General features: G+C 45.9%; 1 protein-coding gene and 1 pseudogene across 18 annotated transcripts in view; one reads left to right on the top strand and one right to left on the bottom strand.

Annotated features, from left to right (window-relative positions):
- Window positions 1-1,241: 1,241 nt before the first annotated feature.
- LOC149349437 (uncharacterized) lies at window positions 1,242-8,692 on the bottom strand. 17 transcript variants are annotated; one of them, XM_089578376.1, is made up of 7 exons: window positions 6,659-8,247; window positions 5,939-5,992; window positions 5,782-5,843; window positions 5,245-5,363; window positions 3,761-3,837; window positions 2,635-2,728; window positions 1,242-1,441 (listed from the first exon to the last, which is right to left on the bottom strand). In XM_089578376.1, the coding sequence occupies exons 4-7, from the start codon at window positions 5,324-5,326 to the stop codon at window positions 1,314-1,316; spliced, it is 381 nt and encodes a 126-aa protein (XP_089434502.1). In that variant the 5' UTR covers window positions 5,327-5,363; window positions 5,782-5,843; window positions 5,939-5,992; window positions 6,659-8,247; the 3' UTR covers window positions 1,242-1,313. The 17 variants fall into 17 exon arrangements, 11 of the variants coding, with proteins under 11 accessions (XP_089434502.1, XP_089434501.1, XP_089434498.1 ...); XM_089578375.1 differs by having other exon boundaries at window positions 5,696-5,843; window positions 6,659-7,491; XR_016290077.1 differs by lacking the exon at window positions 5,245-5,363 and having other exon boundaries at window positions 5,696-5,843; window positions 6,659-8,267.
- Window positions 8,693-8,942: 250 nt separating this feature from the next.
- The window catches only part of LOC149349436 (carboxy-terminal domain RNA polymerase II polypeptide A small phosphatase 1-like), a 38,089-nt pseudogene continuing 19,354 nt past the window's right edge, over window positions 8,943-27,677 (top strand). Inside the window, exons 1-6 of the transcript XR_016290075.1 lie at window positions 8,943-9,173; window positions 9,848-9,972; window positions 19,055-19,204; window positions 22,461-22,562; window positions 22,615-22,764; window positions 25,575-25,673. The product of XR_016290075.1 is annotated as a carboxy-terminal domain RNA polymerase II polypeptide A small phosphatase 1-like (transcript). The remainder of the gene's footprint in view (window positions 9,174-9,847; window positions 9,973-19,054; window positions 19,205-22,460; window positions 22,563-22,614; window positions 22,765-25,574; window positions 25,674-27,677) is intronic.

Below are 27,677 nucleotides of genomic sequence, written 5' to 3'. Positions count from 1 at the left end.
TCAACCAATCTATTTTCAAATTGGGGCCGGGCTGCTGTACCATTTTATGCGCTGTACAGCTCACAAGAAAACAAATATGATGCAAAATATGACAGATACTGAGCAAAAACAACAATCGCTCATTACACATCTTTTGTACATGATCTGGGAATGACATTTCAAATAACAGATGCAGAGCGAGAAAATTACACACTGGTCTCTGATCAATGCGACTGCATAAACATGTCGCAAGAAGTGCCATTTTTCTGATAACATATATGCCCATGCATAAGCCACTTTTTTTCATCAAATTTTCTCAGGTGCAGGTTATACACAAATCATGCCTATAGCTGCACATTAACACACTGTGGCTTCACTGAGACTACTGTGTCAGATAATCAAAAAGCTGGCGATAGATACGAACATTTTATTTCACCATTCATCGCTGCTTTTGGGCTAATTGCCATCAGATGAGCTCAGCTCATTGGCACGTGCTCCCAAAGCTGGTCATCCTCCCTGCCATCCATGGTGTTTGACAGCCCCGTGACACTCTTTTGAGATGGTGTCCGCTGACAACGAATTCCACGTGTACAGAATCCAAGTGAACACTTGCTGGAGGGACGCTTGCTTCCGCCGCCCTGTCGGAGTTGTTCCGTGCTGGCCCATGGCCATCCACTTGGTGCAGCACCGCCGAAATTCCGCCTTGAATGGCCGTTAATGCAAACATCAAGTGGCTGCAGCACGCTCGTCAAACCACCAGGAATTACGGTCAAGTCCGTTCGACAATCTGCCAGCCGATCGGTCTGTTGTGTGCCTTCCAAAGCTGTCGAGCACAAGAAGGGCTTTGCAGTGTAGTAGGCCTCCTGGTCGGTTCTGCCACATTGTTTTCAGCCAGTCTATGGCCAATCTGTCAGACATCCACCCTTTTTCTTGCACCGGACTACGATACCCTGGGGGAACTTCTCTCTTGGCAGTCTCTTACAGACAACATAGCATGGAAGCTTCCTTCCATCAGCGGTGATGCCAAGCATCACTGTGCACCTTTGCCGTTCGGTACCAGTAGTGCATACGGAGACACTTTTGAGGGGGTGCGGGCTATACACACGTATATACGGCACGCATGTTACCCAAAATGTCCTCTCCAGACAGAACAAACATTCATGTGTAATGAAGTCATTAGCTTGCGCTCTGTGTGATCTTTCATCATACTCATTCTGTCCTTGTAAGCAGTACAGTGCATAAAATAAATAAGTACAACCAAACAGCCGCAGTTCTCGTTTATTCCGAATATTCCACCTCGTGGCAGTACATGGGCAAGGATGCACAGGCACAGGCTACAAGTATGGAAGAACACCAAGGAATACAGTTACTTGTGTTTTGCCCTCAGCCACATTTATCACCCAGTAGCCACAGTGATCAGTGTCTGCTGCCACCCATTCTTTTACTCCAGGTCCTAGGAGGCCTGTGAATATAACAGCACATTGCGTTGAACAGTGGTGATTAAACATCAGGAAATATGGACAAAAAAACGAGTGCACAAGAATATACAAAAGTTAATGTTTTGCCCAAACGGCTCTGTATATTTATGTCTGTGATAGAAGCCAAGTACACAAATGTGCACCTGCCATAACCTTTACTAGCCTTACCATAGTTAAGATTTAAGCAGCTGTAATGTCTAATAGTAGCACAAGTTTATTAGTTTACACTCTAAGTCATCTAGAAGCATCATGGAAGAAAGTCGCACTAGTGACAAAACAGACCATTATTCAAGAACGCAAATATTCGTTAAGTATGGTTTGGTTTACGGGGTTTCATCATGATGAATTTTTCCAGCGTCACTGGGGATCGAACCCCGCACCTCCCGCTTGCAAGGCGGTTGCTCAACCACTAGGCCACCGCTGTGGTCTGGTTTATGGGGTTTAACGTCACAAAGCCACTCAGGCTATGAGAGATGCCGTAGTGAACGGCTCCGAAAATTTTGACCACCTTGGGATTCTTCAACATGCACTGACATCGCACAGTACACGAGTCTCTAGAATTTCACCTCCATTTTAATTCGTTAAGTATGGGACAGTTCAAATAAAAGGACATCCTTAGATACGAAAGCAGACTAAATCAAGACAGAAGTTTTAGAGTATAAAGACCAAATGCAATAGCCTGAATGCTTAACATGAAAAAAAGAAGACCAAGCCGCGGCAAACTGGAAACACACTGACAACCACACCAAGAATTTGAAATACATATATGCAACCATACTTTTGCAAAGAGATTAAAAGAAGTTAGCATGTGCAGTGCAACAGTGATTAACGTCGATTGGCGACTACAGTCTGATGAAACTATGAAACTCAAGAATGAAGTGGCCAATGCCCCTCAAAGCAGACCCTCCACTATCCAATGGCATCAACAGATTCTCATGACATGCAGGTTAATCCCCTTGCACCAGCTGGCGTGACATCACGGATGAAAAGGCACTAACCACTGTGTCAAAAAAATAGACCCACGCCATTGGCTGGAGAGTCTCCTTTGAGGGGTATCTGCCACTTTGTTCTGTAGTTGTATACGACAATACTGCAGTGGGACAGTGGTGCCAATCATAATTTGTTTTGAACAGGAATGAACATGCAAATATCACCATATTTGGTGAGGTATACTAACTGTGAGGATGGCTGACGCACGCAGAGATGAAGTAGCAGGTGTGACAAAGTATAGAAAGAGTCAGTTGTGGTCCAATGAAAAAGACAGAAGACACCTTATGGCAAAAAAGTGAGGGGGGGGGGGGGGAAGGAATATTAGGGTTTTTTAGTGTCTGCGGTGCTTGCAAGCAGGATGAAATGCACTGACCAAGTGTGCACATTCTTTAGGGGCATTTATAAGCAAACCAGTCAGAACCCATATAGGACAAGGGATATCGTAATTAAGTCAGACATAGGTAGGACACAAATGCTTTTTCAGTTCCATTACAAAAATTGTGTTCTAAATGCATCAGCATGCAACTAGATTTTGATGTTATGCAGTCGATATTAGTTGGACTTCCATGAATTTTTGTTCAGGTTGTAAAAGAAGTCAAGGCAACTATTTTTAAATAATAGGGACAGGGTGACTTGGTTATGAAAACTGCTCATAAATTTGTAACAAAAAGTAAAGCTCCACATTGTAGAGATAGCATTACACAGTGTGGGTGAATTCAGTCCAAAGCGATGCAATGTCAGAACCATACGCGTACGTATTTTACAGTAGATGACACAACCAGTAGCAAAAATAAACATGCTAAGGAACATCCTTGAGGCATGCCCAGATGTATGGAAACACCATGAGAGCTGGTTGCATTAGCAGACACATGATGTGTAGCTAGAAAGGAAGTCAATGATCCTGTAGAGAACCAAGTAGTCAGTGTTGAGGTGACTTAGTTTTATTGCAGTAACCTGGAGCTTAACATGGAGAAATGCCTTGGAGACATCTAAAAACAAAGTTCTTTCCAAACCCAGAAGCCAGAAATGTATGTTAATCATTGCTGAACACCACAAGTTGTGATTCATGAAAGCATTTGCGGAATCAAAGTTTGGACGAGTGAGAAAACAGGTTTAACCCAAGCAAGCTGATGAGGCCAGTGAAATGCGATTGCTTGAATTTTTTCTGTGTTATGTGAGGAATAAAGATGTGGCAGTAGTTGGCGATTAGCCTGTCTTTAATGACGAACTGCAATATATTTGGTGAAATCTATTTGCTTTGCGTAGTTCATGACTACAACCACCTAAAAATGATGTACGAAACAGTTTCATACCAGCTGTTTGCCTTGATGGAGCAAAATGCAGAAGATGCATGAGACAGTCGCTTCTCTGAACATGTTCTCCAAAATACCTGAAAAAGAACAGGAGAGAAGAATATGGTCTCGCCCAGCTGCATTATACGAGGTTCACAACCAGCAACTCTCCTTTTATACACAATGTAAACCCTTGCTGGGGCACACAAACAGTACCATTCACAGCACAACTTTCATTGTACACACAGCAATAAAATAGAAAATTTCAGCAAAAAGTTACAAAAACCACAAGCTGAAAAAAAAAATATATTCAAGAACCAAATATCGTGAAATGTGCAACAATTGAAATAAGAGGAAATTACAAGAAGTGAGAATAGACCAAGATCACACACAGGTTTAAACGCACAAAGATGGAAAAAACAATGCCGGGTCCCAAAAAGGCAAATTTAAACACAACAGTTTGAATAAAAACAAAGCAGCCCATTTAGCTTTGCAGAGAAGAGCAGCTACGAATGAGAAACTTAAATTTTACACCAACACAAGATCTGCCAAAACGGTCTTTCTTGAACCGCCGGAGACTGGAAACTGTCCACCTTTGTAGCGAGGGTCATAGCATGTCAGGCGGCCGGCATGTGCTGTGGAATGTGTTCCATCAAAGTGCAAAGACCTCTTGCATTGCCCAGGGGGCGCTGCGAAAATGGTGCTAAAGAGCGCCCTCTGCCCTCGGCTGGGTAGTACCGGGCTCTGGCGTCTGCTTCGGAAAGCACGTTGGCAGTATGGACCCGCGACTTTCGCTTGTGCTGTGCCATGGCCTACAGCGAATATCGGGCGTCGAAGATTTTTTTCAGGGCTGGCACGCTGTGTAAAGGGAAGAAATTATGCAACGCCAAGTACGTGCACTCTGTTCAAGAAATAAGCGGCGAAGTTTCAACGCGGTGTCATTCGCAAGTGGAGAGTCGCGTACGAAGTTGAATTTCAGATAAGGTCTGCACGCTTCGAGATTCAAGCGCACCAACGCGATGAAATACTTGCAATATATGAATTCGCAGCAGTTCTAAACAGACATGCATACGGGACTGCTCGAGCGCACGACGGTACACGCCGCGCCAGCAGCGGTCTTTCAGCATGCCACGAAACGGTGGGCCTCCTGCAGTCTTTCTTGACTGCATCTCGCTAAACAAGTAGTCATGCCTGCCTTGTAGTAGCCGCCATCTGTTCCTTCAGCAAATGCTAACATGATGCAATGCATATATGAGCTCGCAGCCGAATAACGCTGCAGCGCGAGATCGTGCGCTGCGCGCTTGGTGTCGTTTTCTTGATGTAGCTTTTCATCCTTAAAACGACATCGCTCGAACACGTTTGCTGTTATCAGTGATGCCGCGCTGCCACATACGTGCTGGTTTGAGGTCGACAATGTGCACATTTCACTCTCGACGCTGCGCTGCTCGTAGTGCGTAGCGAATTCGCACCTAATCAATGCGCCCATTGTGGTCATTTGCACTCACCTGGCCACCTCACCACGCTGCACCAGTAGAATTGTCTCAATTGTCGCAGTGGCCGGGTCTCTAGTCGTGAATCACCAGCCATGCCTGCTGATTTGTCGATTTGCCTTAATAGTGATTATCTGAAGTGAGATGTTGACATGACATATGAATTATACCATGTATTTTTTTTTGCGCTCTTTGCTGTGTTGTGCATTCCCTTGATATTATCTCTTAATTATGCTGTTCGTTTCTCACTTTTTGCTGCTTGCTCTGTTGTGCATTCCCTACTGTTTGGTGATTGTCATGGTACACTTTTTGCTGCTTTGCTGCTTGCTTGGTCCAACTGCCTATGTAGGGATCTACTAGACAAGTTGTGTTGTAGAATTCATAAATTCTCATTCTACGCCTGCATATGCGGCTGCTCGCTACATATACATTTTTTGAGACAGGTAAGCGCCAAAAGAAGACGAACACAAGGAGGATGAGGCCGGCTGTAGACTGCGAGGAAGATTGTAGGTACATATGCGGGATCATTGGCCGGATTGTTTTTCTCGTTACCCACAAAGTGGCGACTGCATATCCTCATGTTCGGCACTGCATCCCACGGTATGCCGTCCGGACTGCATGTGCAAAAAGAACGAATTTCAGCAACGCGGATAACCAAACAAACATCAAGGCAGGCGAAGCAGCCAGCACAGCGCGAAGGTTCGCTTACTCAGTGCGTCGAACTGCAGCTATCCAGCGCATCCGGCGCTCCGCTTCGTGAGACCTTGAAGGAAAACGGTGGAATTTGATATTGGGATTCAGACCTTCTTGCTCGTGGCAGCCCACGACGCAGCAGTAAAGACGGTGACGCTTTTTCGAGACTGAGCGAGGTTTCTCGGGCGGATCGGCGTCGCCGATTCCTTCTGCTGCCTGCGTTTCGTGCTGAGGCACACGGAGCGTCGGTTTTCTAAATACTAAGCCACGGCCAGGCCGCGGCGTGGTTTGTCACAAGTGACGAGCCTTATCGCACTCACGACAGTGCAGAAAAACATGCGAATCGACGCAAAATGCAGGCTAGAAACGTGCACCGCCACAGCCACGGCTCACTACTGACCCAACCTGGTACTACCCAGCCAACTTCTCCTTGCCGCCACCAGGCGCCGCCACGTTACCTGAAACTCCAGCGCAAGAGGGCTAACTGCCACGAACTCTGTTGGCCTTACAACTCGGCACTGAAGTCCCATGCGAGCAGGTCGCTGCTATTTAGAGGCAGACAGAGCACAGCCTCTACTGTAACGTGTCTACGCTTCGGGGACAAATCAAGCTAACTAACCAGGCATTTTTAAGCCATCTATGCACTCAGTGAAGCGACAAACCGGCCGGTGAAATCGCCAGCGAAAATTGCACAATGCCACAAACACTTTGACAGAACAGTGCCGTAAAAACTCACCAGTATTGTCAGTACTTAGTGCAATGAGGGCTCAGGACTTTATGCAACATAACAACAAGCTTGCCGCCACAACGAAGAAAATGTGAGCACGCAAAACCGTTAGCTCGGCACGAATTTACCTTCTTCTGGCTCTCCTCACTGAGCCTGACAACAGACAACATTTTCGTAGCGGCGCCAGAGCGTGGCTAATAATTATGTCCATGGCCTTTAGGTGCCCAACGTCCAGAGAGTTCCAATTATGGTTCCGGTTTTGAAATAATGGCGTTTGTGGCTGTTCGTCCTAGCACGAGGAATTTATTTCGTACAGTACATGCATTTGCATGCATAAAATAAAATGAAAGCGTGTAATAGCAGACTGCTTAAAATAATTCGTTCAACGTAAGACTGAGTTAGTAGGAACCCCATAAACCAAACCAAACCAAAACTTTCAGTGTGCTGAAAGAAAAACATGAATATTCCCTAGCTGATACCCCCTCAACATGCAGAGGATATCGATACATAGACATTGCACGTTAGGACCATGTGTGGACATCCTCTGCATATTCATGGTTTATCGCACGAGGAGCGGATTTTCCATGGCAGTCTTGCGTGCCGCTCTGCTCTATGCGTATCATGGAGAACATAGCGTATACCTCAACGTTACTATGAACACACTTTACAGAACAAACTTTGTAGAACAAACTCGAGTTGGTTCTAGTACCGTTGGTATACCTCAATCATACCAGCCCTCAATTAAACGCGCGCCGTAGAGTGCGCCTCAGAACTAAATCGGTGAATTGTTCGAGCTAAAATTTCGCACTGCAATGGAATTTGGTCGACAGAATTGTTTTGTACCACATTTGTTTGGGGTACTTGCCTGAATCAGTAAGAAAAAGTCTGGATATTCGCATCGTCTGCGGCAACGACGAAACTTCAGGCCGCTCAGGAGGTGGGGGGAGCGTTTTGCGGGAGGTTTGCTTAGTACAGTTTTGGCCAAATTCAACTTTTTGTGATCACTGATAAAGCAGTTGCTGAAGAATCTTCAAACCTCCCTCAGAATATCCCGTTCTTCGCCTACTATCCACGGTCGACTAACGAGATGGCGCCACCAGTGCAATCGCTGAGGAAGCGGCCTGTTTCGTTTCGTCCTCGCCACAGACGATGCGAATATCCGATTTCTTGTAATTGATTCAGGCAAGTATACCGTAAACAAATGTGGTATAAAACAATTCTGCCGGCCAAATGTCATTTCTGTTTGAAATTTGAGCTCGAACATTTCACCGGTTTAGCTGTGAGGAGCATTATACGGCGCGCGAGTTGCAAATAGTTTCGCCGTGGGCCTCATAAAAAAAAAATAAAGGGGCGAACACCTGCCAGTGCACTTTCTGGACAGCAGATAGCAACGTACACCGATTCATTTCATATTTGGCTGACAGGTATGTACGTCCTTCATTGCAGGCGACGATCTTAGCGGTACCAAACACCTCACTATGCGAGACAGGCAATAAAATGCGATCTATGCGTAGCAGACACCAATGCGCCAACACTGGCAGCTTTCTCTATGCTGGCAATGCCACACTGGCCACACCACTGCACCGGATTATAACGTTATAACGGGCACAAAATATAAAGGTCCAAGGTCCGTACCTGAAGAACGAGTACTACTCAATGCATGAGCAGATGTCGATGTTTTCAGCGCGTGCGTGAGGGTTTACATTCACTACGTTCGCTGGGGCGCAAACAAGGCCGATAGTAGATTGCGGACCTTAGAGGCGGTGCGACGAGCACATGCTATGATGCTATGCGGAATTAAGATGCGGAACGAGAAAACGGACGCGCACGCGTGGAGCACATGATTCGCATCCGCGGCGATCGAGGCACAACGCAGACCGCGCGTGCGACTACAACACGACAGCTCCCGCGCTGCTATAGTACTAGCTATAGCGCTGCTATTTGTTACCACCGAACGTCTACAACATGCTACAGCTAGATGCTGCTGCCGCTGTTGGAATGATGGACTGCTGTGAGAATGAAGTGACGAAGTCTGTGATGAAGTGGCGGGATTACAAAACAACAAAATAAAACGGCGAGGGAGAAGGGTGGGCAAGGAAAGGGGAGAGTGAACTAGCACCCGCAGCATGAATAAATGCGCAACTAGAGCAACTCTTGAATATTTTTAAAGGCAATTATGACAAGTTTACAGACAAAATCGAGCGCAAAAAATTCACGTAGCGGAACACCAAAACAACAGCGCTCTAAAAGCGCCGCTGCTTTAAATAACCTGGCGCGTCTGGGCATGCGCAGTAAAATACTCGCAGCCCTCTTCAGTAGGCCTAGTATTTTTTAACATGGACTCGGAAGGAAGCCGTGAGAGATCCTGAAACTTTTTAATTTATTGCAAAGTTTATTCGTTTAGTGTTGTTGCAAGGTACCTGCAGTCGCCTAGAAGCAAATTTGGGATCCATGGACAGTACGTCCATAATTACTCAAGTTAACAGAGAAGAGGAACAACTAACAAATTTTCCTCCAGATAGAGGTAGGTGCATTGCAATATGGCGCCATCGCGGGCTTGTAGAGAGGGAGGTAGTGTCGCCGCAGAACATCGAACTAGCACAGCGTTCGGACCGCTGCGCCCGGCTGCACACGGGGTCTGTGGGCGCGAGCGCATGCGACCTGCGGTGCGCGGCCGTGTTTGCGGCGGCGCGTTTCGTCGGGCGGGGTGGCTGCCGCCGCCAGCCACTCGGGCCGCTGGGGGGAGCGCTCACGGGGTGGCTGGCGCGTGCCTGCGAAAGGTGGCGCGGTTACGTGCTTCTTGAGGCCGCTCCTGTTGTTAAGAAAGCGAACAAGCGATGCGTGTCTGGCCGGCCGCTTTGGAGCACCGGGGCGGCCGGCTGCTGTGCTCGCGTAGAGCAATGTGGCCCTAGTGTCGTAATGCGCCCGCAGGCCCAAGGTAAGCGGCGTGCGCTTGTGTCGGCGCCACTCCGAGCAGTGTTGTGTGGGCGCTCAGGGCGGTGCTGAGCGGCACGGCGCGGCCCAGCAAAGGCAGCAAGGGGGGCGGGGCGCCCACCCCGTCGACGGGCGGCTCGACCTACCCCGGCGGCGGCGCCAGGGGCCCGCCGCCCCGCAAGAGCGCGGCCGCCGGCGGTGAGTCCGGGGCCCCGGGCCAGTTGCAAGGGTCCGCGGCTACAGCGCCCTCCTCCCCCCGCGCAGTGCCCTCCAGCAAGAAGCCCCGGCAGCGCGGCTTCCTCAACACGCTGCTGTGCTGCTTCGGGAGCAATAACCAAGGTGCTAGCAATCCCGTGATTGCCGAGGAGAATGGCCAGTACTCGCCCAAGGTGAGCCCCCCCACTTGCCTGCTACGATTTGTTCCTAGCTGGTCACAGTGACATCCACTGATGAGGTCTCCCGAAACTATTATTGCCGCAGGCTGCAGTGAGCCCTTGTGTGTAGATGCGATCGGGAAAGTGTTGTGGCTGTCGGGTTATTCTTGCTGGGATTTGCTCTCCAGGATGTAGTTTGTTACACTTGGAAGTGCCCATCACACTACTGCAGGAGCCACCTGACTGCTTGATGTATGCAATGTTTCATGCAAAGAACTGTTACTTTTCATTACTGACCAATGGAAAGTTGTCCTCTGTGTGAAACTTTGCTAATTTGTTTGCAGAGTACCTGGTTTTTGATGATGCATTTTGCACGTTCACATACAATTCATTTCCAGATAAAGTTGAGGGGTCAAATTTAGCTCCTTCATTGTGTTGCCTGTTGTCACTCAGCAGCCTGAACTCCCTTTACTTGCTCAACTGTTGATCCTGAGGAGAGGCAATTGTCTGTGGACCATGCTAGCCATGCGAGTTTTTTAGGCGACCAGCTTCATATTGAGAGATGCACTGAGCTGGTTGTGTGGTTGGCTCCAACAGTTTAGATTATGCGAGTGTAGGGTGGACTGTGTCACTGTTACCTTCTGACATGACTCGTGCTGTTTAGTCATCCAACAGTCAGCTTGGCACCTCTTTCCTGGGGCTCGTACAAGATGTGATGGTGGTATCTGCCACAGTGCTCCAAGTAGCTTGTCTGCCTCAGTGTGTGGCATGTTCATCTAGTGCTGCACTGTTTACCGTATTCAACACAAAAAAAAAATTAATAAACTGCTAGCCACCGCACACTGCAATTGTGACACTTCGTGCACATTGTATGTAACCTTGTGATGATGCAAAGGCATTGAGTGGGCACAAATAACTAGCATCCTTACATGCATGGAAGGAAGGCTGCCGATACAGTCGCAATATCAGTGTGGTGGAGAACAAAGTGCACAGTTAGCTTAGGTATGTGTGGTTGGTAAACTTTTGGAACAAGCTGTACATGTTCTTGCAGTACACGTCCTTTGATACCTTGCATAGGTTGCAATGCCTATGCATGGCATTGGTATCCAAACTTAACTATTCCAAAGGAATGCTCTAATGTTCACTGCTGAGCAATGTTGTGCCTTTTGAAGCTCCCCTGTTCATTTTGCCATGGAGAACCCAAGAATAGGCAAACTGGATGCATTGTGACAGTTTGTTTGTCTGTGCTGCAATTGCATTTTTAGTTGTTGAATATTTTATTTGTTTGTGAATGTATGGAAGGGCTGTCAGTGCTTCTTGCTCAAAGCTATTTCTGTAGTGGTCAAGCTGCATTTGGAGTACATTCCATTGATGCTGGCTTATGTCGGCACAGATAGTGTGGAGGCCGTAAAAAAATGGACACTGAAGTGGGATTGTCTTCCAACTTGTGGCTGTGACTGTACCGTTCCACTTATTCACTTTGTCTGTTTTCCTTGCAACTTTCAGTGTTGCATTGGTTCAGGGGAATTTGTCTTGTGCTGTCAGCGAAGCCTTTTGTACAGTTTTCACCGACTGCGTAGTGGCTGCTGTCTTTTGCTTTTGCACCAGAAAGTGCAGTGAAAACCTGGGCATTTTGTTGATTTGCTAATTGCTAACTGGTTCCCGCATACGCTGTGGAAGCTAGCCTCATTATCCAAAGACGGCATCCGTGACGTTATGTGAAAACTATCTATAGCGCATTGAGGGTTGGGAAGTACACTGTAACGAAATGTGCCATAAACATGCATTTTTACGTGAAGTATGGACACCAATTTTTTTTTCCTGTGTATGATGGTGCGGAGGGGCTTGGGAATGACAAAACTGGCAAAGATATGGCCTATTATCCTTTAAATTGTTAATTATTGCACTGTTTTTCACTAAGTTTTGGTTTCGGTTCCTGCAAACTAATATCTGAAGAGAATTTACAAAGCAGCCTTTAGTCACTAGCAGAATTCGACCCTATCGTGGCGGCTCAGTGGTTACGGCGCTCGACTGCTGACCCGAAAGATGCAGGTTCGATTCCGGCCGCGGTGGCCGAATTTCGATGGAGGCAAAATTCTAGAGGCCCATGTACTGTGCGATGTCAGTGCACGTTAAAGAACCCCAGGTGGTCGAAATTTCTGGAGCCCTTCACTACGGCGTCCCTCGTAGCCTGAGTTGCAATTTGGGACGTTAAACCCTGATAAACCAAACCAGTCACTAGCAGAACAGCAACTCATTTACTACTTCATTGTCTGATGCAAGCACTTAGGATGTGTGGTTGTTCTGCGATTATGGCGGACGATGCAGCAGTGAATCCATCTGTCTTCTGTGAGAAACGATGACTTGTGGAGGTTTTTTGTACCCTCTTCTGATGTTGCAGCTTGTGGGAACTGAAATCGAGACCCTGCAAAGCACAGTACTGTAGTGAACAGTTTAAAGCACAGGGAACATAGCATGCCCAATTCTGTCATTAAGTCTCCATACACAATTATCAGCAAAAGCAGATCCTGATAACTTGGTATACGCAGCCTTTTGAAAAGTGGCCATTCAGTAGAAATATGTGTTGCTCAGTAGCAACGTGGCTTCTACATTTCATTGGCAGAGTCTGGCGCACATAATCTGGCTGGCAATTTGGGCTTGAGAGCACAAGCTGCATAGCATGCAACCAGTAGCTTTTGGTATTGTGGTGTTTTGAAAGGAAAACCTTGACATGTTCAAATGCTGTTGTTGCTTTGCTTGTTGGAAACATAGATGGTGAATTTAGGAGGCGGTACAAATTTTGTTTTTTCATAGCATACATCTGGTCCTCTTCATTTTGGAGTTTTGGGCAGTTTTCTTTACATTACTTTATTGATGTGATGGAAAGTTTCTGGTCTGACAGGAAGTAAGTGGTGTTGGGCAAAAGTGTTCTGCTCAGCATAGGTTCCCTGCACTTGTTACATATTACTACAGCTTCACCACTGGCAAAGTTATTGCCATTGGGTGTGCCTTCGTGGTGGAAAGCATAGTGTGAAGGTTGGCCTAATGGAGTGGAGGTTGAAGTAACACTGCGGCAGTGCGAGGCATGTAGCACCTCCTTCCTTCCATTCGGCCTGTGAATGGGATTGGTTCTCGTAGGCGCTGCAGTGGTTACCCATTTAGACACACTGAAGCTTCTTTGCTTTTGCATAGCAGTCAACGGTGTTGCTGCATTTCACCCTGGGTCACTAGTCTGTGCAGAAAATTCTCCCAGCAGGCTGCAAAAGCTGCATCTTAACATGTTATTAACTACAGACCATCTCTGCAGCCAATCCCTAGGTGAACGTTAACAGGCACGCATTCCCAGATGATTTGCAGTGCCACTTGTTCATTCGTAGATGCTCTGCTTACAACTTGACACTGTGGGACGATCACCTCTGTTTACCCATTGTTGTTGTGGCGTATGACAGGGCAGTGTGCTGCAAGGTGCTCCTGGTCATTAACTCTTCTGGTCATTAATCTGGTCATTAACTCTTTCCTATCCGTGGGGAAGTGACCGTTTTTTTTTATAGGTTTGAGTAGCATTTTCTTCTGTAAAAACTATTGCATTTAAAATTTAATGCAGTACATGAAAACAAAAGTAAATAAATGGGCTTTTATGACACACAAGAATGAATAACCAATTGCGCATTACAACAGAAAATTTTGTTTGCCAGAACCAAGTTTTTAGGTAAAAATTGAACAAAACTTGCAAAGACACACTTTTATCCAAAAAGAAAAAAGTATTTTTTTTAATTGTGCAAAATGTTTGGTATTATATTGGCCACTACCTGTGGAAAAAATCAAGCTTCTGTCTTGAATAGTATTCTTGCTACAAAACAATAACCGGAAACCCTGTGGTTTGGCACGGGAACACAGTTGCCTGTGTTCCAGGCTAATTTCCATCGTTGCCGATGTCAGAACTGAATCCCTGTGACAAGGCACTATCTTCAGACTCGCTGCTGCTGGGGTCGTTGATGAAATCAATCGCGGACAAAGCCTGCCAAGAAATTTATCTCTGTCGTGTCTTCTGAGCGCTTTAAAAAAATGCTGCCTTGCGGGAAGAAAAGGATGACATGGAAAACAATTTTATTTGTCTAATTACAAGCCGCATGCTGCAGCGTGCCTGTAAGCAATGCAGAAGGCTCCGAAGTCAAGTGGCGAAGTTGTCAGCAGGCAGTGAACTCTGTACTACATCTTCGCAGTCCTTTAAAAAACTTCCGACTCGCGGAGAAAAATAAAACTACATCAGAAACGAAACTTCAGTTCTTTTGACTACAGGCTAGAACCAGCGCGGAAGGCTCCGAAATCAGAGCGAGAAGTCATCCTTAGCAGCTAACGATGCTCAGTGAGTGCAGTAAGGAGAGTTAAACATTTTGCCTCATTGACAGTGCAGTATTCTCCAACATGCCTCGCCATTACATTGGCATAGAAAGTATGGCATTGGAGCTACACATGTGACAGCAGTACTTCATGAAAGTGAGTGCTTCCACGGTCGGACCATGAGCTTCTTCAGCATGACCTTATATATGTACACTTTCACATGTTGGCATGTAATCTCAAATTTTATGCCTGCAATGGTATAGCTTTTGGGATCACAAGCAATACCTGTGGTCTTTGTGATAATTTTGGCCTGTTTCTCGCACATTTAGAGATGCTTTTGTGCAGTCATGGATACAATGTTGTGGAATGTGGTAGTGCAGAAAAAAAATTAATGCAAGAATTCATTCTTGGCCTCCGCCTTGCATTTTCCATGATTGGGTCTGGAATCTAAGCTCGTCCATTGGTTCGTTGATGCTGTGGGTCCCCAATGCATGTGCGCCTCATGCCAGCTAGGAAATGAAGCTAACAGTCACCAAAACTGGGGAAAGCACAAGGGAGTGTTTCTGTCCCTTTAATTTGTGTTCATCAATGGTAGATTAAAAGTCTGATTACTTTGTCACTTAAAGATAATTGATTAGGAAGCAGCACAAAAAAAAAACCACACGCTGTCGGTGGGATTCGAACCCATAACCTCCAAATTTCAAGTCCGGTGCTCTGCCAAATGAACTGTGGTGGCGGCTGTCCAATCTTCTGCTTTTGGAGGTACCTGTGTTGCGCGTAAGCTAACTGAGTGTGTTCACCAGCGCCGTCCTGCTGCATAGCGGCGAATGTAGTGTGATCTGTATTATCACGAGGGTTATGTGGAACGTGATCAAACGGTGGGGGCGGAAGCTGTGCGAGAACCTTTTTCTGCTACCTATGACATCAAGACTGCCAGAACCGAGGCCCTCGTTAAGCTGTTAAGCAGACAACGGTAGGCAATTTAGGGGCTCGTTATGACACAAATGAAGGGAGCCAAGAGTCACTGAAATCAAGCAAAGCGTAGGGAAACACTTGACAGCTATGTCATTTCGCTCCCCAGACAGTTTCAGCAGGCTGCGTTATTGCTGTAGGGGGCAGCAGTTTTGGATATTCGCACGAAGATGCGGCACCATATTGCTACCAGGTGTGGAAGTCGTAGTTAAAATTTCGGAACTCCATGTCCACACAGCAGCTATGTCCAGTCTGTGGTTCCTGTTGGCCACATTTAGCTCTCCCCGTGCACCTTGTGCAACCTTTGTGGTCATCGGTTGTAATATGCCACCAAGCGCTTCATATTTTTTTTTTGAGGATAGGAAAGGTGCAGTAACTGTCTCACTTCTTAGTGGACACTTCAACTGTGCCACGAGGAAAAGGATGGAGAGAGAGAGAGAGAGATGAGAACAGGTGCTGTAGTAGAGGGCTCTGGAATAATTTTGACCACCTGGGGTTCTTCAACATGCACTGACATTGCACAGCACATGTAGCTGCATTGTGGTGGAGGCAAAATGCACAAGACAGCCACGTTCTGTGTGGACACCTCTCGTTTTAAGGTGGTAGCAGTCTTGTGTTGGGTGGACACCTGTACTGTACCATGAAAGGAATTATGGAAAGGGTGAAATAGACAGAAGTAAAAAAAAAAATGTCTACGCTTGCTCCTCGCAAAATGTCGTGTAGTCTTGCAAAATGTTGCCACGCTACATTTCTGCATCTGTAGGCTTTAGCACTGCAAAGACCTGCTGTTTTTTCACACCATAGCTTCGCTATCCAGTGGGTTGGGATTCGTTCTAGCAGGTGGAGCGTTTATCTCCCCTCGTTCATCCAGCCTTTTGAGTGATTTGCCTGACAGTGCAGAAATAAATTTTTTACAACACCTGTGAAGGGCACGTTTCCCGGTTCTGCTACGTCGTTGGTGTAACATGGGCTCAAGGAGCAAAGGGGAGTGGGGCCTTCTGTGTGCTGTGACATTGTTCCCGCTTCTGTGCACAGGAGGTGTGGCACCGTGGTGAATGGCGCATTGACCATTGCAAACAGCTGTTGGTGAATCTTTCATCATACGAGCGTGGTAACTGGCATTAATTTTCTGCAGACCCCCTTCCTGTGAACCTTGTAAATGACTGTACATGCCAACTATGGTCCTCTTTGTGGAGGCAAAGGTGTAAAATGCTGTTGCTCTTGTGCAAGGACAGCAGGTACCTTTAAAATTTGTTATGCCTGTGTTCCGGTGGACATTTTTCGTTGTGCTTGAGTGGATGCACAGTGAATTCAGTACTGATTCAGCCTTGTTACGCAGTCCCATTGCAGAGACCATGTTCATCAGTTGCTGTTGAGGTTTGTGAAGTTGGAAGCTATCCTCTGCACCATTGAGCTCTCTTGAGTTGATGGACCTGACTGTAATAGAAAAAATAATAGTTGAAGAAACAGTCCAAAAACGCAAGAGATAAAATGGGCACAATGCGGGTGTTTTCTACCAACTATGGCTTTATTGCAGGCATGCAGTATATTATCGCACCACTGGAAATGAATGTAAAGGAAAGGAAACAAGTAAAAATCAATTTAAGAAAGATAAATCACCAAATCGCCAAGTGTTCCAGCTCTTAGATGATTTTCTTGTTAAACACGGCTAGTGGTAGTATTAGAGAGTTTTAGTATAGCATTAGCGTGTCACAAGCAGCTTATCCCCACAGACAGTTTTAGTATAGCGTTCTGAAAATGTTGTGATCTGCTTTACACGGAGGCGAAAGGACCTTCTAAAATGGTCTCCACTGCCAGAATATAATATTTCAGAGTCTTCTAAAGGCAATTATGACAGCGGCGCTTATTTTCGCCAGCAAAATGACCCAAAAACAGAAATAAAGTGATATAAAATGTATAGCAGTGGTGCCATCTAGTCAAGGCAATGTGAACTACAAGCCGTTCGAGCCCGAAATTTTGCATCGCAAGGTGTCTAATGGTAAAAAGCTTTCGAAATTGATATAAATTGTTGTGTTACTACATTTAAGTTCATAAAACACCGCGACAAAGCTCTAAATCTATTTTTGTTTCGTTCCGGACATTTGTGTTACGTTCCAGGCAGTTGCAGACGGTAGCAGAGCAGCTTGAGGTCCCATTAGTCTTGAGCGCTCCAGATTCGAGAGCGTATCTCTAAAACTGGGCTGAATTGCAGCTTAAACTTTATCGTCGAAGCAAGGTAAAAAAGGCTAGACCAGAGTATTGAATCTTTCGCCTTGCATTCTTTGCATTCAGGCTGCGTGTCCATTGTACGGAGTGAGTTCGGAACTGCAGCCTCTCCTGCATTCGTGCTCTGTTGGGCTGGCTAGATGGCCGGTGAGGCAGTTTCGTTCTCACTTCAGCCGTCAAAACGGCTACTCTGTGCATGCTGCAGGCATTCTGAAATTGCAAAGGGTTCTTCTATTTTTAGTACGCACTCTTGCAGACGTGCGTATGCATCAAGTTTGCTTGTCTGGCTTGTATTGCAGGCACTTATGTTACCTTGGCCACTGCCTTGGCAAGGGTAATATAATTCTATTCGAATACACACCTGTATTTGTTGGTTGATGCATTCCCCACACCTCGTTATTAGAGATCAGCCTGGTGTAGAATGAAATGAAAAGAGAATTGTTATTTTATATCTGCTCTGGTCTTTATTCTGCATCTTATGTCCCTTCCCCCCACTCAAAGCCAGCATTCGATTTAAATTTAAACCTCTTGAGGAGTATTTTGCCTGTTCAGTGGTGGTACATCCTTGGACAAGGACATCCTTGTCCTTGGTACATCCTTGGTACATCCTTGTTCTTGTGGTGTGCAGGTTCATGGCAAGCAATTTATTTACGTACAGTCTGGTTGCTAATAGCGTGGAAGCATGAGGGGATGTCTTTCCGCGATCCCACATTCCATCAACTTCTGCACGTGGCTTTACATGGCAGTTGCGTATTGATATGTGCTAGCCTTTGTGACAAACCTTTGACGAGAATGTTAGTGCTTCTTTTTGCATATAATTCACTGGAGCCCCTGTTCTGCCACTCGTATGATGCCCCTTCTACAGTTACTTCACTGGCCTCAAAGCATATTGGCTTTGGGCAGTGCATGTTTCATTTTAAGCCAGTTTAGCTTTACAGTTCTAGCTTTGTTCCATAAGTGAATGTTCTAATTACATGAGTGTCAGGTGACATTGTTTTCTGTTTGAAAAAATGCTTCCTTGGTGAGCAGTGTGCAGGCATGTTCTGCAGTGTGGCAGGTGCCAGAACAGAGCACTGTGCATGTATAATGTCCAACACATGCAGGATTTTTGGTGGGTGTGGAAGCTTGGTGTGTGCCTAGTGGCAGGTATTGCTCCCCAAATGTACAGTAGCAGCCATAATAAACTGGTGTGGGCTTCAGTGATCGAATTCCTCTTGCTCTTAGCATTGCGTGAATTATGGGGTGCTTAATAGATGTGCTAGGAAATACTGCTGGTGTACTCACTCACGAATGATAAACCGTTCTACCTCCCCATGTAACGCGTGAGAAACACTGCAGTGCTCTCTGTATTATTCTGGCAGCAACTGTACAGAGTTCAGTGGCGTCATTGTTCTGCATTGGGGGGTGGTGCTTTGGGATTTGCAAAGTGCAGCATAAGGGAAGGAAGGCCACCACATGCTTTGTGTGCTGCACTTCAGTGTCTGTGGTGGTGTGTAGCAGGGCTTGGATTGCTGTGCATGAGACCTTCAGAGAGCGGTGGCATGTCTGGCTGCTGCAGCAGGCGTCCAAGTCTTCACGCCAGTCAGCTCCACCCAGTGGCACATCGACGTCGCCCATCGCCCAGGTGCAGCAAAACCAGGCGCCAGCACCCGTGTTGGCTCGAGAGTATGCCGCCCAGGAGTACACCAAGATCAGTAGTACCAACCTGGTAACTACCATTGCGCTTGGCAGCCCTTGTTTGAGTCGATAGCCTGCCATTGGTACTGTGTTAAAAGAACCCAATGTATGTGGCAGCATTTTTAAAGTTCCTTCTGCCTGCAACACATTGTAACTAGTCTGGTGTACGAAGGGAGCATGCATTAAGTGACCTGCCAAAGCCGGCTGTATGAATGCTTGCTTCTGCAGGGTCAGGGGAAATATATCTCGAGGCAGGTTTATTGAAGTGAGATGTGGTATGCATTAACTTTCACGAGTGTATACGTGCTATTCCCTGCAGAAAGGTGCACCTGTTGGGGTAGTCCTTTTACTGCCGACAGTCTTGTGTGGCAGCTTAGGTAGCTACTGAATGATTTCAAATATGCATGTAGAAGGACAGTGTTGCTGGATCTATTGTTGCTGTTTTACCTTGTGGTAAACTTTCTTCAAGTAAATGCTTTGCGTAGTGTTTTCTTAGCATTGTCATTTCTGGTCATTTTTTGTGCCTTGTGTGTGCACTCTAGGAATAAGTGGGCTTCAGTAGTCATACACAGCTCACATTTGTTGTAATGTACTGTCTGCATCACCCTTGTGCAGAGTACTCCAGCAGTGTGCACCACGAAATAAAATATCACATTCGAAAGTAGCCCTGTGCTTCTGGGCTGACTGCGTACGCCCATCTTGCTTGCAGATCTACTTCTGTGCAACCACAGGCTGTAAAATCCAGAAACTACAATGAGCTGTAGGTTTTGTGCAGGGAAGTACGTCGCCCAGGCACTCTGCGCAAGGTTTGCGCAGGCTGTACTGGCTCCAAAACACACGCATTGCATTTATTCTATGTCTCAGATTATTGTCTCACTGGAAGCGTCTTGACTTTGAACGCACCAAGGTTTTGCTTGTGTGGGGTTCCTGCAAAGTGCAGTGCCTAAACTTGCTGCTTAAAAAAGTGAAGCAAAATGTCTGGAAAGCACTTTGATCAATCATGCGCTGGTGTTACGGTAGGGATACTTTTGTTTCTTCACCGTGCTGTGAAGCCCATGCCTTTTTTTTTAACCTTAAAGGTTTTCTTCTTGTTTTGCCTTGCTCGCTGAACTTGACCTATTGCACTTGTATACTGCAGCCTTTGAATCTTTGTGGGTGTGCAGTGTAGTAAACATATTTAAGTCCATTACTTTTCGTTGTTTACTTCCACATCTCTGTGAAGCCTATTCATATGTGAAGGTGTCGCCTGGGTTAGTTGGACAACGAACTCCTAGCCAAATGTTTGACGAGCTAGCGTTGGCTAGTTGCTCATGTTGTATGTGGATGAGATGTTGGGAGGGGGGGCTGGGGCTGGGCTGTTAAAACCACATTTACTATTGGTAGGCCAGCAGCAGCAGTGTCCCCCCCCCCCGCAGACGGTTCAGACCATCGCCCCTACCTTCACAACACTGCAACACCTGCCGACCGGGGCTTCGGGTGGATGGACGGGCAGAATTTTCCAGTGTGGAGGTTCTGATGCTAATGCATTAAAAGAAATTGCAGTATTCATCTCAGTGCAGCCATATAGCTTTCTCAAATTGAACATGGTGTGCTTGAGTGAATACAAGCCAGTTGATATTTTTGTGCGTTGTGGACTGTTACTCCCCTTTTCAGTGCCTGATTTCTGGTAGTGTCATTGATTAATAATTGTGAAATGTCCCGTAAATCTAAACTTCAATGTTATTTAAAGGTCTATTGTTTTGAGAGTAAGGAAACAACTGTTACGCCATTTTTATTCAAATGTAGTTGTGTGTTGTTTTTGATATAATAAATTTATATTATGCATTATGCAGTTATCTCAGGTTCTTGTGTAAAATCATTGTGTGCAGATTTATATTCGAGTTTGCAAAATTGCCATGGCTTTATTTTTCCTGGGACTGCTGTAGCATGTAGTCCTAGATTTTTATAACTGCTTGCTATACTGTGAACATTTTTGTAATAAGGGAGTAATTACTCATTGGCATCCACCCAAGCGCAGCCATACTCCCTTATTACAAATCTACTCCACCTTGGGGGATTCCCCTAAACATTTGTGAACATTTTTGTTTGTTAATTTGAGAGGCTTCTCTTTTTTGACAGTGCATTGGAAATTTGAAAGCTTTAAATTTAATGTAAAGGCCGTCAGTTTATAATGTAGCTTGGCATACCCAGATTGATCTGAGTGGAATTCATTGTTGCTGTTCATTTAGATTCTCCAGCTGGAGCCTGTCAGTTTGTCATTTATCCTGGCATGCCAAGGTTGATGCTGAGTGGGTGGATTTCAGCGTGGCTGTTCATTCAGATAGCGTGCACTTTCCAGCTGTCTAGTGGCTGGCTGCTCAGTCTGACCCTGTGGGGAGCTTGCCTTGTCAGCCTGGGCCGTGCATTCCCATTTCATCTCCCTGTGCATGCCTGCTGCTGCACTGTTGAGGCATGTTTTTGGCTTGCGTGATTGGGTTTTCGTTGCACACCAGCGTTGACTACTGTGAGGTGTGGTGCTTTGCTGGTTGCAGCGAAGGAATCCTAATGACCTGGAAGCATTAGCAGAAGTGGTGGTTATATGTGCCACTTAAAAAACATTTGGTGTGAGGTGGACGCCTAGGCACTTATACTGTGTAATTCGAGCCAATGTATTGTTATTAATGTGGTAGGGAAAGTACGAATTGGCTGATTTTTGGGTAAAAGAAATTTTATTACATTTAGAAATGTTCAGTCATTAGCCACGTTTTACATCAGTCGTTAATTGCGTTCTAGGTCACTTTGGAGTGAGATGGTCATCTTTATTATGTTATGGGGTTTTGAGGTAGCCACTTCACAAATGACGTGAAAATTCTGTATGCATGTTTCTGGAGTGGCAACTTAAAAACCCTATGATTCAAATTGTTTGATAAGCAGGAGGATAATTTAACCCTTGTTGCATTCCTTGAAGTAAAGAGAAGCCAGTGGTGTGCATTTCAGCAAGTTCCGTGCAGCAAAATTACTTAAATGCGCTCTGTCCACAAGACTTGCATAACATATTGCGTAAGTGCACAAGGAATAATTTTACATGTAGTTAAAGGACATATTTAGAAGCGGCACACCAAAATACATGTTCCTTGAAGATTGCATAACTGTGACTTTGGAAACCCGACTGAATGCTTGCACATTATCACATCCGAGAATTTGTTCATGTTACGATTTTGTCATGATGAAAGTCTTTTTATAGATGTTGCTCACTCTTTCGGCATGGTGATTGCGTAGTGTTGATAAAGGTTGGGGGGTTGCTGCAGCTGCAGGGCAAGTTCTTGTTGCCCCCTGTGCGGCATCAGGACATGCACAAGATCTGTCTCATCATCGACCTAGACGAGACACTGGTCCATAGCTCGTTCAAGGTGAGGCCCCCGTGCTGTGTGCTGGCTGTGCCCTGAGTGTGCCCCTTCGCAGCCCATCAGCAATGCCGACTTCGTGGTGCCAGTGGAGATTGACGGCACAGTACACCAGGTGTATGTCCTGAAGAGGCCTTACGTGGACGAATTTTTGCAGCGAGTCGGCGATGCCTACGAATGTGTCTTATTCACAGCCAGCCTTGCAAAGGTACGGCCTTACACCTAAGCTCTAATTGCTAAATGCACGACTGGAGGGGATTTTGCTGAGTCCATGCTGGCTGTATTGTCTGCATTGACACTTGAAGGCCTTGGTGAATGGGGTAAAAGCTGTGTGCTTTGTTACCGAACTACAAAAGTCTTAGGTATGCAAATGAACTGCACAATTTTAGTGCTTCAAACATTGTTGCAGGCATGTGAATGTGAGGTGCCAGCATTGCACGAGGAAGAAGTGATTGCAGTGGAGGGACTGCATCTGGGATTAGGCGTTGTGGCAGTACGTGCCGCCACAGTGATTAGCCCCCTTAGGGTCCCTTATGACATGGCTTTGGGTGAGCTGCCCGCAGTGTGTAATGTGCCACCTTGATCCAAAGGCCTTTACTTGGGTTTTGTCTTCAGCAGAAACAGTGTGATTGCTGCGCCAGTCACGATAAACTGCACCAAAGGGCAAAACCTGATGCTGCTACATTGTAACAAAATAAGTCGTCTGCACCAAGCCAGTGCCAAAAGTCCGTATTTCCTAAAAAAATAAAAAATTCTCGGGCACCGCTTTTAATCCTACATCAGTGTTAGATTGCACTAGTGGAAAACGTAATTTTTGCCAGAATCATTCAGTCAGTCCTTGGTATGTGTATGCAGGCAGGCATCATACTGGCTGGGCCCTTTGTCAGACCTTGTAACGTAAACAGAAGTGATAATTAAGTGATATCCTCATTAGGTCTGCTGCTGGCAGGAATTTACACTGGTAATCCCATTGTGTGGAGGGTGTGCTGGAAATGTGCATGGCACAAACATTCACAAATCGTGGCGGTGTTGACATCCATGAGTTGTCACTGCCATAACTTAGTTGGTAGAGCACTTTTTGCAGAGGTCGTGGGTTGGAGTCTTTTTGGCGGCATGTGGTTGTCCATTCTCCTACTTTGTTAAATTATCTTTCTCTTTAAAAAATTATTAGACTACTAACGTCCAAGTAATAGTTTGTCATTCTTAGATATGTTGAATTTGAAGGGGACTGCAGAATAGTTTCATATATTAGTAATCCTATATACAAAAATATGTCAATTTAACATATAAGGAAACCTTTGCAGCTTTAATTTCATGTGATCATGACAGACGATATTGTTAAGTGTAGCAGCCAGGGCGTACAAAAATTGCAGACTTGTGAAGCACTATGACTGACGTCCATGTGAACTGAATGTGTGTGTGTTAAATTAGTTTTGTGTGTCCCATTGTTTCATCTATTTATTTAGTGCTGTTCCTTGGGGATCAGGGGCTTATTCTGGGAGTGGCCACTAAGTTAGTTGGGGCCTCAAACGCAGAGGTGACGGCATGTGGTGCATTATGACCACCAGTCTTTCCTGTTGCATCCTCCCGGCTGAAGCTGCACTTGCCATTAGATCAGTGAGTGTAGTGAAAAGTGAATATTGAAAAACTAAAAATGTTTTAACAGGCGCAGTAACTACTAATGATTTATATTAGGGCATTCGAAAGCTGGAACAGGTGGCTATGCTTGATTTAACACTGGTGGGAGCCTCTATATGACTGATAAGTTCCGATGCCGGCTTTTACCCCTTTTTGGAGCAAGGGAATGTGACCTTTTAAGCCACACCTATTTTTTAGATATAGACACTTAGTGGACACTTCCAGAATATGGCCTCTATTGTCAGCTATGTTTTATTAGTGGTTTCTTTCCAAAGTAGTGGCAAAAATTAAGCTTTTATAGCTTACGTTTGTAGGCTGTGGCCCCTGGCAAATCTTTTCTTTTCAGAGTTTATTTTCAATTTCCTGTCTCTTAAATCGCACATGAACACAAGACGTGTGCTCTGCAGAGCAGCTGCTGTTCTTTCCTGAATTACTACATAAGCATAAATTTCAACTTCCGATACACTTTTGTGAGTGAAGCCTTTGTGTTGCATCTTACTGAGGATACCTGAATCGCTGTCAGTCCGCGTCTGAAATGTCACCATTACAATCTCTGTGATGCATTTTCTTTGTCTCATGGATTCATTTAGGAGTGAGTAATGCGCAGTGCTCACAAGTAACATAGGAGACTAAAAATCTCTAGCGTTGCTTTGGGGTCTGATGCAAAAAACCATAGACAGCATACCTTTCATAGTAGTGAAGCAACCGTAAGTGCCAAATGTTGCTTCTGAGGAACGCCCCTTCTTGCTCCTTGGTAATACATTCGTAATGCATTGCTAGGCTATTTATATGCCATTTGCAGCTTCTGCGATCTTTTCTGAAGTGATTGAAATAAGATGTTTGTAGCCGTACAGTGACCAGCTGTCATGCTAGCTTGATATCGCTCACAATGTGCTGTGGTTGCTCAACTGCCCTTGTTCAGCTCATCTTTTGAAGACAGAGTTCAGTCTGTGTTTCACGTTGTGGAGTTAAAGTGGCCTTGCTTTACAGTAGGTGGCAACGGGTTGGTTAACGCGGTTCTGTATGCGAGAAAAAAATGCATATTTCAGCTGTTGCTTTCGAGCAGCACTGGGCATTAATGTGTAACGAACTGCATTGAGCAGTTGAAATTAAACCTGGCTAAAACTAAGGTACAGAAGGTGAGCAGCAAAAGTTGCAGAATAACCTCAGAGTACATGTAATATGGAAAACAGAGTTGATGCTCTGCTGGGGCAACCTAGTGTGGATTCCAATCGAAGGGAACCACAGTGGGGCTGCATGTGGGGAGGCAAGATTAGGAAAGGCAGGGTGGTCATGAAGAAAACTGGAGGTTATTGGAATAGGCCTTTGTCCTGTGGGGAGCATAACCTGACTGATGCTGCTGCTTATGTGTACTCACAGTATGCCGATCCTGTGGCGGACCTACTCGACAAGTGGGGTGTCTTCCGGGCGCGGTTATTCCGGGAGTCATGCGTCTTCTACAGGGGAAACTACGTCAAGGTACAAACGTGTTGGGAATTTTGTGCTTTCTCTACCTGACTCCCATCTTGAACAGTGGCTCTCCTGTAGCCGCCGCGGTGGCTCAGTGGCTATGGTGCTCTGCTGCTGACCCAAAGGACGCAGGTTCGATCCCGGCCGCGGCGGCTGGAATTTCTTTGGAGGAGAAATTCTAGAGGCTCGTGTACTGTGCGATGTCAGAGCACGTTGAAGAATGCCAGGTGGTCGAAATTTCCGGAGCCCTTCATTACGGCGTCTCTCATGGCCTAAGTCGCTTTGGGACGTTAAACCCCATAAACCAAACCAACCAGTGGCTCTCCTCTAGTGTGGTTTAGTTGGGCATGAGAAGGTCAAATTGGCAGTGGACACTTAGCTTTCTGTGTAACCAAGTGATGAATGTGGATGTACAAAGGGGGTGGCTTCACCTCCACCACTTGCAGATGCAGTAGCACGTGGCTCATGGGTGCAGCTTGTGAACCTGCCATCGTCATTCACTTGCTACTGTTTCAGAGATGGGTCACTGCAGCAGTACTCGGGAGAAGAATTTTGTGTTTGTTGCCATGAACGTGAGCACTAGCAGCAGCTATGTGAGGATGCAGAGTAGCTCAGCCTTGTTGTGGAATGAAATCTTTGTGGTGAGCAGATTCTGACGAGCGAGCTTGTGATGCCAAGAAGATGAGACAGCAGTACCAGAATCAACAAGTGGATGCCTGTGCAGCTGAAGCTGCTGGATGCAAGAGACTGGCGAACCATGATGGTGCCACTTAGACATCTGAGCATAAAGTCAATGTCAGCCCATTTAGCCTGCAATGGACACCCTAGATGCAGTGAATTTTATTGGTAGCTCTAGTTATAACAATGTTGCAAAAAAAAAAAAGGAAAATCTGATCATTGTAACCGATTATTGTTATATCTGGACAGGTAAAAAATAAAAAAACACACCCACGTATTCCCTCATGGATGTAGGTATTACCCCATGCATGTAGCCACCGCAACTGGCGCTCCTGTCACGGATGCACAGTGTCTTGGCGCTCTGCCAAGCGAGCCACTCCCGCTGGAGCACCCTTCATCTTGGTGCACTGCCAAAGTTTGCTGCGGACAGTGCGAAATGGAGGAACGTGCTAAGAAAAGCTAACGCTTAAAAAAAAAAAAAGTAAATTCTCGACGACAATAGTGGGGAATAGTACAGAGATTATCACCTTGCGCTTAGTTGCCACCATTTTTACTCTGTTAACAAATGCACAAATAGGCGACAAATTTGTGTGAGAAAGCGTTGCACGGCTTTGGCCAAGCGAGCTCTTCTCTCCGTCCTCGAGAGATTGCGATGACGGTGATAGCCCCTGGTTGGCTTGGCTACCAAGGGGTACTCAGTGCACTCTCACAGATTTCGCCACGCCGTTTCATTTTCATAGTTTTCACGTCATTTGCGTCAAAGTATTCTATTTTTATCAAACTTTCAGGCCAATTTTGATGGTAAACACCTTGCGTGCGGTGAAATCCTATCACTGTATCCATTATTTCACCGATAATTTTGTTATACAGTTGAGCCCACTTATAACAGCTGCAGTTATGACAAATGCTCGCTTATTACAGACAAGGGTGGAGGTATTGTCAAAATATGTATTAGGGCTATGGAACTGCTTCTCAGATAAAACGAACAACTGTGGCCGTGCCGCTCTTATAGTGAACTAGGAGGCACCGTAAATTCGCCCCCTCTGTCTAAAAATGTTCCCTTCCCGTCACTGTGGAGATTGAAGAGTTTCTCTCAGCTCCCATGACCCCCCCCCCCATTAAATAAAGTCCGACCCCCAGGAAAACAACAGTAAAGGTGGCATTGAAATTGCAATTAACCACTGGCCAAGCGCGCCCCGACAGGCTAAAGGTCAGTTGGTGCGTGCGTGTGTGATGTTTGGATAAGATGTCTAAACTGGAAGCAGAAGCCTGTCAGACGCAACTCAGGGGCAGCGTTGAAAGTGAAACTACTGCACACAGCCAGTGATCAACCAA

This window comes from Amblyomma mixtum, chromosome 3, assembly GCF_055824585.1.
Source record: "Amblyomma mixtum isolate Tamu chromosome 3, ASM5582458v1, whole genome shotgun sequence".
Classification (NCBI taxonomy): Eukaryota; Metazoa; Arthropoda; class Arachnida; order Ixodida; family Ixodidae; genus Amblyomma; species Amblyomma mixtum.
The sequence above is the reverse complement of the archived record's forward strand: the minus strand, read 5'-3'. Positions and strand labels throughout refer to the sequence as shown.